The 10,714-nt window shown below is 34.9% G+C and overlaps 1 protein-coding gene across 1 annotated transcript; it reads left to right on the forward strand.

Moving 5' to 3' along the window:
* The first annotated feature begins 3,842 nt into the window (after nucleotides 1-3,842).
* Nucleotides 3,843-7,830, forward strand: LOC123899377 (eukaryotic translation initiation factor 3 subunit L-like). The gene is made up of 7 exons (XM_045950487.1): nucleotides 3,843-4,500; nucleotides 4,864-5,195; nucleotides 5,701-6,040; nucleotides 6,557-6,705; nucleotides 6,824-6,917; nucleotides 7,355-7,426; nucleotides 7,522-7,830. Exons 1-7 carry the CDS (start codon nucleotides 3,994-3,996, stop codon nucleotides 7,564-7,566), a joined length of 1,539 nt encoding a protein of 512 aa, XP_045806443.1. The 5' UTR covers nucleotides 3,843-3,993; the 3' UTR covers nucleotides 7,567-7,830.
* Nucleotides 7,831-10,714: the final 2,884 nt, after the last annotated feature.

Raw genomic sequence — 10,714 nt, forward strand, 5'->3', positions numbered from 1 at the left:
TGCGCTGCATCGTCAATGAACCTCCGGAGGTGTCCGCTTTTAATCAGTTCTTCGATCAAATCTCTTAGGCGGAAGCACTTTTCCGTAGAATGACCTCTGCACCTGTGGTAGGCGCACCAGGCGTTGTCGTTGAGCCCCAAGGGGATATTGTTGGCTCTTTTTGGGGGGAGGTTTGCCAAACCACTGGCCAGAATTTCGTTTAACACGTACACTTTTGAAGCAATTAATGGCGTAAACTCTTCATCGGCAGGGTGATTCCTGAACTCTTTCCTTGGCGGTTGTTGGTAGGGCTTACCAGGGTGCCTTTGCCATGTGTTTCCTTGATGACTTCCCGTTTTTGGTCGCGGGTGTTCTGGCGCTCTAGTAGCATGGCCCACATATTCCCTCTCCTTGGCGTCTCTTTGCCTTTTCTCGGCGTTACTTTCTTCGCCCTTTATGTAACACTCCGCTCTCTTGTTTACCTCCTGCATTGATGAGGCTGGTTTTTGGGCTAAGGATTCGTTGAAATGTCCTGCTTTTAGCCCATTGTGGAAGGCCGCCACGAACATCTCCTGGTTTGGATTTGAGACTTTAATGGTGGCCTCGCTAAATCTGGCTAGAAAACTGCGCAACGATTCGCCGTGGTTTTGGCGAATGGAGAAAAGGCTAGTTGATGTGACTTTCACGTGTTTCGATCCGGCGAACTGGTGAATGAATTTTTTATGAAAATCAGCATAACTTTCTATTGAATTCCTTGGAAGGTTCATGTACCAACGTAAGGCTACATCCTTGAAGGTACCGGCTAGTAATTTACATTTCAGATGCTCCGGAGCATTGATTATGGCAGTTTGTGTTCCAATTGCCATCAGATGCTCTCGAGGGTCAGTTTTTCCGTCAAAGGTAGGAAGGTGAGGAACCTTAATTGCTTCCAAGACTTGGGTGTCCCATAAGTGTTGTGCCAGAGGCTGTACGTCCATGACGCTCTCTCCTTCCTCCTCCTCTGAAATCATTTTCGCTTTTTCTTTCTCATGTGTTCTTTCGGCTTCGATGGCCGCAATCTGGGTTTGTAAGCGCCGTATTTCTACGACAGCGGCTTGCAAGGTGTTAACGCTAGAATTATCGTTATTTCCGTGTTCTCCAGCCATGTGGAAATGTTTGACTTTTCGTCTAGTTTGTGTGTGGTAGGCTGGGATCAAATGATTTTACCGCAGCCCCACGGTGGGCGCCAAAATGTTCTGGTCAAAAAACAAAGGGGGTTGTATTATTGATTAAATGGTGTGATTACACTTGGTTCAATCCCAACAACCCTGGGAGTTTTATAAGTCAGATGATGATCCTTTGACAAATGAAAGTATGAAGTTATTTATAGACCGCTTAGTCTTCTTCTCCAAGCTAAGATTCCTTAAAATCCGGTCTTTAACGTCTTCTTCGGTGATGCAGCGTAAAAATAGGGATGGTAACCTTGGTCTCCAAGCTATGGCGGTTGAGGGAAGTTGGTTTCTTCTTTCTCAAGTCAGTCTGTTAACGCAGGGAAGGAGAAGATATTTATAATAATACAGAGTCCAACCTTCGGGCGTTGTCACATGATTGTTGATCACGCCTTGGCCATGTGTCGCCTAGTGGGTGTTTAGGGCTTGCTGGATTTGGGCCTATCATCCTTCTTATATTAATTGGGCTTGCTGGATATGTTTCTAAGCCCATTGCCCGGTCCAATAATCTAATTTTACAAAAACTGTTTTCTGTTTATTAGTTTTTAAAACTAAAAAAGCAAAATGTAACATCCCAAACTGCTTTAAGGATGACCGACTGACCCCACAAACCAACACGAGTCTTTTCAACGTGCTTTGTCCTTACTCGCACACTTTCCGGGAAACTTCCCAAAAGGTCACCCATCCAAAGACTACTCAAAGTTAAGCACGCTTAACTGTGGAGTTCTTATCGAATGAGCTACCGAAAAGAAGATGCATCTTGTTGGTATAGGTAGTACCCATCAATCCTTATAAGCCTTCCTTCCACCATGCAATCTGAAACCTGCACAACCTCAAGATCCCTCTCATTCCGATGTGATTCGTTTTTGCCTATAAGCTGCCAGGAGCCGCTAATTGTCATGTCTCATGCACCAACAACCACTCTCCGCCCTCGTCAGACCCAGGCGTTACATGCCCACCAGCTCCCGCTTGGTTCGTCCCCGAACCACATCGTACTAGGAGAGGTCTGCTCTAATACCATTTGTAACATCCCAAACTGCTTTCAGGATGACCGACTGACCCCACAAACCAACACGAGTCTTTTCAACCTCACTCGCACACTTTCCGGGAAACTTCCCAAAAGGTCACCCATCCAAAGACTACTCCAAGTTAAGCACGCTTAACTGTGGAGTTCTTATCGAATGAGCTACCGAAAAGAAGATGCATCTTGTTGGTATAGGTAGTACCCATCAATCCTTATAAGTCTTCCTTCCACCATGCAATCTGAAACCTGCACAGCTTCAGTATCCCTCTCATTCCGATGTGATTCGTTTTTGCCTAGAAGCTGCCAGGAGCCGCTAATTATCATGCCTCATGCACCGACAACCACTCTCCGCCCTCGTCAGACCCAGGCGTTACACAAAATAGGTTCAAGAAGTTTTGTTTTTCTCTTCTTAAAAATAGTTTTCTAAAACATTTTTATAAAACACATTTTTAAAACTAAAAGCTAAGATTGTTTCAAACAGACCCTTTAACTTAGTTTTTTTATGATAAACTTAGTTACTTAATTTTAGGTAAAAATTTAATTCTTTATTTTTTTTACGTCATGTCTGGTTATTTATCTATGTTTATATATGATTTTTCAAAATTTTCTTTTACTGCATAAAATATATTTATAATTGAAGAAAAAATCTATAAATAATTTAAAACTTAAAATTTATATTCAATATAAAAAAATGAGTAAAATATTACTAAGAAGAATTTAAAAACAGTAAAGTGGAAGAAGATAAAAAAATTAGAGTCATACTAAACAATGTCCAGAGCATTTGTTAAGCATACAAAAAAGAAAGATAATATTTTTTTTAGCAGAAAAATAAAAAAGATTAAATAATGAAACACTGTCCGCTAACATCAATACTAACTTTAAATCCAAGATTCTGAAGCATATACATATCAGCAAAAACTTGAAGTGCAAGACAGAAGAAAATCTCCGAGTCTTGTGATATCCGAAATCTTTAACATTCAAACGAAACCGGTAAATCTGAAGGTGCTCTCTCTTACTTTGTTGCTTGTGGGCATGTTGAAATTTCTCATGATAGTCAAAATCTTTGATCTGTTGGCGTGATAAACATCATCAATAACCTTAACATAATCTATTTTCATGTTCCTTTTCTTTGAAACCACCATTTGTTCTTAAATCACAAATTTTTGTCCTTTTGGTGTTGAGCATACATTGTTAATTGTGATGGTGGAGACATGATCAACAATCTTGTCGAGCTCAATTTGATCAATAAGATTGAGAAATTTGAAGGTACTCTCTCTTATTTTGGTATTGGTGGACATGTTGAAATTTCTCCTGATAACTGAAATCGTTGACCGTTGGTGTTATAAACATCATCATCAATAACCTTAACAAAATTCATGTCCATGTTCATGTTCCTTTTCTTTGAAACCGCCCTTTGTTTCTTTGGTGCAGGTGGACATGTTGAGATTAAAAGAAAGATAATATTAATGTTAAAAAAATAATTTTTTTTTGTCAGAAAAAAATATATTATATTTTTAAAGTATTGAATTCATAAGTTTCAAGAAAAAAATTTATAATATGCTTAGCATTAAAAAAAATAAAAATAAAAATTTAAAGACATATAATTAATGAATACATTTTGCCAATAAATTAAGAGTCTAAAATATAATTTTACCAGTAAAAAAATAAAAAAGATATTCTTCGCGTAAGCAAATAGTGTAACACTGAAACAACAAAAACCCTAATCTGCAACTGCGGCAGAACCCATAACCTATCTTCTCTTCAATCTCGTCGCAGACAACAATGGCGGATCACGATGAACAACGTCTTCAACCTCAAGACCTAGGTTACGACCCCAACTTCGTCCCCGATTCAGTCAAATCCTTCGTTGTTCATCTTTACCGTCAAATCAGAGAGAAAAATGTATACGAGATCCACCAGTTATACGAAGCTTCCTTCCAAACCCTATCGGAGCGTCATTTCAAGGACACTCCATGGCCTTCCGTCGATGCCGTCGCTCAATACGTCGATAACGACCATGTGTTCTGTCTTCTTTACCGTGAGATGTGGTTTCGCCATCTCTATGCTCGTCTCACTCCTACTCTTCGTCAGAGAATTGATTCGTGGGATAATTACTGTAGTCTCTTTCAAGTTGTTCTTCATGGTGTTGTTAATATGCAGCTTCCGAATCAGTGGCTTTGGGATATGGTTGATGAATTTGTTTATCAGTTTCAAAGCTTTTGTCAGTATCGTGCTAAAATGAAGAACAAAACTGAACAAGAAATTGCTCTCTTGAGACAATTTGATCAGGTTTATAACTGATTCATTTTTTCTATTGGGTTTGGTTGTGTTTAATTTAATTGTAATTCGTTGTGTAAGGTTGAATTTAAGTTTAATCTGTGGTTTTTTATGTATTTTATTAAACTCGGGATTTGTTTGGATTGACTTATTTGAACTTATCTATTAGCATAAGCACTTGTGAGACTGTTTGGAAGAGCTTACAACTTATGACATGTACTTGGTTGTTTTTAGCTTATATGAAACCGGTCTTTATTTTATCTTTTGTAGTAGATATAGCTTATACATAATTACTTATATGATACATGCTTATAGCTTAATGAAGCTGTTTATCCCAAAGGGTCTTGATTATGTTATGTTTTTTTGTTGTCTCAGGCTTGGAATGTTTTTGGTGTCCTGAACTTCTTGCAAGCTCTTGTTGAGAAGTCAGCTATTATTCAGATACTTGAGCAAGAGAAGGAAGGGCTTGAGCAATTCACTGCTAATGATGGCTATGATTACAATGGTGGTAGTAATGTCTTGAAGGTTTTGGGATATTTCAGTATGGTTGGTTTGCTGAGGGTTCATTGTCTCTTGGGTGATTATGATACTGGTCTTAAGTGCTTGCAACCTATTGATATTAGTCAGCCAGGTGTTTTCAACATTGTTATTGGATGCCACATTACCACCATTTATCACTATGGTTTTGCCAATCTTATGCTCCGCAGGTCATGACTTCCACTACTTAGTTGCTTACTTGTTTTGTGTATATGATGACATGTAGGTCTTAAATTAATAGCTTCATAATGTTAGTGATTCACACGTCTTTACCAATTTAAAGAAATTTACCAACTAAACACTTATTTATCATGTGGCAGCTTTGCTCTGTATGCATCGCTTGAATGATCTTCTCTATTTTAGTACTGTTAGTGTATATGTACAGGCAGAAAAGCTATTGGTAGTGTTCAATGTGGGCTATTTTGTCTTATATAGAATTCAATCTTGCAAAATGCAAGCATGGAATGAGATTTCTATCTTTGTTCTTTTTGGGGTTTTTAGGTTATGAATTACGATTGAGGTTTTAAGATTCATTAGAAATGGGCAAACTCAAGTAACTGAGTCATTTTAAGTTGTAGCATCTCAATTGTAGAATTATGTTTCACAAGATGGCGTTTTTGATGGGTGCTTTCTTTATATTTTTACATTGCCTCTGAAATGTAGCATTTTCTACAGATATGTGGAAGCAATTCGTGAATTCAACAAAATTCTCTTGTACATCTTTAAGACAAAGGTGTACCATCAGAAATCTCCACAGTATGAGCAGATATTGAAGAAGAATGAACAAATGTATGCGTTGCTGGCAATTTGCCTCTCACTCTGCCCCCAAAGCAAGCTCGTTGATGAAACTGTGAACTCTCAGTTGCGAGAGAAGTATGGTGAAAAGATGAGCAGAATGCAACGATATGATGATGAGGCTTTTGCTATGTATGATGAGCTCTTCTCATATGCATGCCCCAAGTTTATCACCCCTTCAGCGCCCAGTTTTGAGGAGCCTCTAGTAAATTACAACCAGGTATACCTTAGACTCTATCTGGGTTCTTGACCAACGACAACGAGCATTTTGAGCGAGTGCATATACCCAAAAAAAGTCAAATTCAAAGTTAACTTCAATTAACTTCAAATTTGAATTTCACAGTCCTTGCTTTCTCTTTATCTTTATTATTCAACTCCTGAATAAAGAGAAAGAGAAAATGATTAATTAACCTATAATCATTTGAGCAGTTAGTGAAAGTGAACTGTGTCAACGACTCATGTTTGCTACCTAAATCTTTATGGTGTTCTACATTTTATTACACATTTTTTCCATAGTTAAATCCTCATTTATTTGTTGAAACATTTATTGATATTCATGATCACTCTCTATTGACTCCACACGTCTTCTATATTGGTGACCTTGTTTGAGGCTTAAAAATTTTAATGATCTGAAGAGTCCCTCAAACCATCACCAATAGTTTGTTTAGATGTTCTTTTGTTACCTTCCATTTCTCCTTTTACTATATGTATTGCTAAAAGTTATTTGTTTCCCCAGGATGCCTATAGACTTCAATTGAAACTGTTCCTTTATGAAGCAAAGCAACAACAGTTGTTATCAGGTCTCAGGACCTTCTTGAAAGTATATTCAACAATCTCCCTTGCAAAACTTGCAAGTTACATGGAAGTAGATGAACCGACCTTAAGGTTGCAAGACTTCCAATTAATCTAGCATTTCGTTGGATCAATAGTTTTTCTTTTTTGCCTATAAACTATATATTTGGACACTAGTTTATTGATGCTTGTCCATTTCGATGCTTGGCAGGACTATCTTATTGACATACAAGCACAAGACCCATGCTGTTGATAGTGCTGGAAAAGTTATATCCAATGCTGATGTGAATTTCTTTATTGATGATGTAAGCTTGCTTACTATTTCCCTTTGTCTAATCTTTTTCTCTCTGAATTTTTTAAGAGTTTCTGTGCCATACTACACAAGTGTTCTTTTAAGTTGAACTTTAATTGCATTCCCTTGCTCTCAAATTCTTTGTTAAATTGATGGTCAAGAACCTCTGAGCTCAGGCACTAAAGACTGAGCCAGATTGGATCTGATTGTGCGATTATCTCTTGGTTGGTCCTATCTTGTGTTACAATTGACTTTTGTATCACTTTAAATGTATGTTTAAAAAATACGATATCGTAAAAGAATAAATGTTGGTGGTAAGTAAACTCCCAACTTTGTCAATAATTCATATTAATTTTCCTAGATTGAAGGCACAAATTAGGCTTTAGGAACTGAACTGTATAGCATGATTTATCTTGAATGATGTTTGAACGATGTTTCCATTTACTGCAGGACACAATTCATGTTGTGGAGTCCAAACCTCCCAAACGGTATGGGGATTACTTCATCCGTCAAGTTGCTCTGGTATGCCTGCGTCTCCAATGCTGTCTATGTTTTTCAGGTCTGTCGAGAATAATAATTATTTCTTATATAACCATTTTGTTCTTACATGTTTACAGCTTCAAGGGGTGATCAACGAGCTGGACACTATAAAGCTGGAGTGAGTTGATGCACTTCATACCTTTTGTCGGTTCCCCTTTTTTAATTCGCTTCGCAGGCAGAATTTTGTTAATTTTTGTTGGAGGTGGAAGGATGTAGTTAGCTTCCTACATTTTGTGTAATACTAAATACTAATTTTTCTCAAAGCTGTTTTATTTAGAGAAATAACCTACCCATTTATGTTTTCAAACGAGGGCATAAAGCTTCAGTGTTTCGACTAGTATTTTTTGTTGACGAAATCCTATGCTTCTCTTGGTCTGTTGCTTGTTTCTCTGTTCTTGATTTGTTGCTGAACCCACTGATTTCTGTTCCCATAATAGAATTTACCAGTGAGCAAGTTAATCTGCCTCTTGTGTTTTTTTTAAACTGTAATTAGCCTCTTTATTTGTACAACTCCATTCAAATATTTGAGAACGAAATCAACGTCTTTCTGCGATTTTACCTATTAGTATTAGTAATTGACACTAGTAGTCTAGTACTAGTATCTGCATCACCTTTAATACGTTTTGGTGGTTTTGCTTATTTTTTTTTAAAAATTAATACGTTTCATTTTAACGATAATTAATCAATAGTTTATAAGATTAATTTGATAAAATTGTTATTGGTTTTCTTTTATTTGTAACTATTTTCTGTGAAACCATCAAATATGGGATGAGGAATGATGTATTCGTATTTGTTCTAATAAAAAAGTGTGTATCTAAAAAATAAAAAAGTGTATATTTTTTGGGTACATGTGTGTAGATTTATTTTAATATATGAGAAAAACTGTGAGACTCAATTTGAGAAATATAATTTGGGACAATTTTGTTCCTCACTTTAAAATTTAAATAGGTGAGAACTGTCCAAGGTAGAGATTAAGTTGTTTAGTTTATTTTTGTTGGAGTTTATTTTTTAAGAAATTAAATTTGAGACTTATAATTTTTTTAGATACTATTATGATAATACCTCACTCTAAAATAAAATAAAAAAAGTTATCAGCAGTAAATCAATTTTTTTAGTTGAATAGTAACAATTAGGAATAAAATTGGCATTAGTGGAGACAATATTTTTGTAGGGGGTTGCTAATTTACTCCAACTTAAAAACATGTGGGCATGTGGGAGTAAGTTAGCAGCCCTACTCCCACTATATTTTGAACAAAAAACTCACTTATCATTACTTAAACCAACTTTTAAGTAAAAGGGTAGTTTTGTAAGTTTCATTTAATTAATTTAAAAAATAAAAATCTCACTAATTATTTTCTAGTTTTACCCAAAATTCATCAATGTTGTTTCTACTTTCTACTCCTACTCTTTTATTGTTGTCCGAAAATCTCACTAATAAGTTTGTGATTGTCCTAGCTTCACTGTAAAAAAATAAATTATTACAGTACAAGTAATAATTTTATGAACATGACGTCAATTTTTTTACTGGCCATTGTAGAACTTATTTTTTTCGAGAGAACTGGTAACAAAATTTTCATTATAACAACTAGCTAGTAGAACATTATTAAACTAAATGTCAATTATAAGTACAAAAAAGACACACAAAAGCATTGACGTAAAACTAATAAGATGTTTCTTGACTACAAAACAAAATTTAAAAAAATAGAAAATGAAAAAAGAAAAAGCAATTCGACAAAATATTGGCTAATTTTGTTTATTCATCAAAATATTTTTTGTTTTGATAAATATTTACTTCCATCTAAAAACATGTTTTTAATGTTTATAGAAAAAGCACATGTTTCCTTATTCATAAAGCAATTTTACATAACTAACCTTATAACTTAAATTGGTTTCTAAAGATAGAAGTGGATTTTTAGTAAATGTATAGTGGGAGTAGGATTGCTTACTTACTCTCACATGTTTTTAAGTGGGAGTATATTAGCAATCCCTTTTGTAGGACAATGAAATATGTTATTTATTTATTATTTTTTTTATAGGTAAATGTTATTTGTTAGTACATCATTAGAGCTAAAGGGAAGAGATAAATGTTAGTAGTAAAGGGTCCAACGTTGGACCTCTTTCTTAACTCCTTCAACGTTCCAACATTTTACTACTGGACTACACCGTTGGGGTGAGATTTCAATTAATGGTTCCGATTCTTATACTCCTCCTTAAACATGACTGCGTCTGCTCTGCATATGTGCAACCACGTACAATCAATTGTTTATCACTAGCTATTTAATCATGACCATTAATTAATATTAAATTCAATGGTCAAGATTTAGAGTAACTATTTTTTTGACAATCAGATTTTCTAAAATTATTTAGTTGAAAATATAAATATTACATGTACAAAATATATATATATATATATATATATATATATATATATATATATATATATATATATATATATATATATATATATATATATATATATATATATATATATATTATTCGACAATCTCACTCAAATTCTTTAGACTTTTCATTCTCAATTACTCCTACTTCTACAATACAAACTTCTTTTGCCGTCACATTTGTACACAGTTAAGTTATTTTCTTTTCACCACAACCTAGCAACCTACCATCGTTATCGTTAATATATACATAATAATACATACACAACTTTTTAATTGATTGGCTAACAATTGTTTAGAGTAATTTTTTTTTTTCAACAATTGATTGGCTATTGTGCTATTTGTTCATATATGTATTACTCAATAGCTCAACGTGAATTCTTTTTTCTTACGTCTTTTTTTACTCCTTGGTCCTTTTTTTTTTTTTTTGACATTAAGAAATTTTCATATTACTCCTTGGTCCTTTTTATTGTTTATTGATTGACTATTTTCTTGATTCATTTACTTTATGTTTGTTGTTGTTGTGTAAATTGTATATGTCTTTGATTTTCATCACCGGTATCCGGTCCACAAAATGCTTAATATAATTCGGGGATCGGTTCTATCTTACGTAGTTACGGCCCTTCCGACCACCTAAATTGGATATGTCATAATGTAGAACTGATTTATGAAGACTAATCTTAGTCTATAAATTTTCTCAAACATTGATTACAGGTCCGGGTCCGTTTGGTTGAGCGAGCGAAAAGAAAGAAGAATTTTTTTATTTTTTTTTTCGCTCAACCAAACGAATCCGAATTCAAGTTATTAAACTCAAAGAGTATTGTGCATGATGCAAATTTTCCATCGACATTCTAGTAAAGTTGAAGAGAGT

This window comes from Trifolium pratense, linkage group LG7 (genome assembly GCF_020283565.1).
Source record: "Trifolium pratense cultivar HEN17-A07 linkage group LG7, ARS_RC_1.1, whole genome shotgun sequence".
Classification (NCBI taxonomy): domain Eukaryota; kingdom Viridiplantae; phylum Streptophyta; class Magnoliopsida; order Fabales; family Fabaceae; genus Trifolium; species Trifolium pratense.

Bases quoted from the DNA above. Each gene is read 5' to 3' on its own strand.
- LOC123899377 (XM_045950487.1), top strand. From the start codon at position 3,994: ATGGCGGATCACGATGAACAACGTCTTCAACCTCAAGACCTAGGTTAC. The intron at 5,196-5,700 runs GTCATGACTTCC...CATTTTCTACAG, and splicing joins GCCAATCTTATGCTCCGCAG to ATATGTGGAAGCAATTCGTG. The intron at 7,427-7,521 runs GTATGCCTGCGT...ACATGTTTACAG, and splicing joins TCATCCGTCAAGTTGCTCTG to CTTCAAGGGGTGATCAACGA.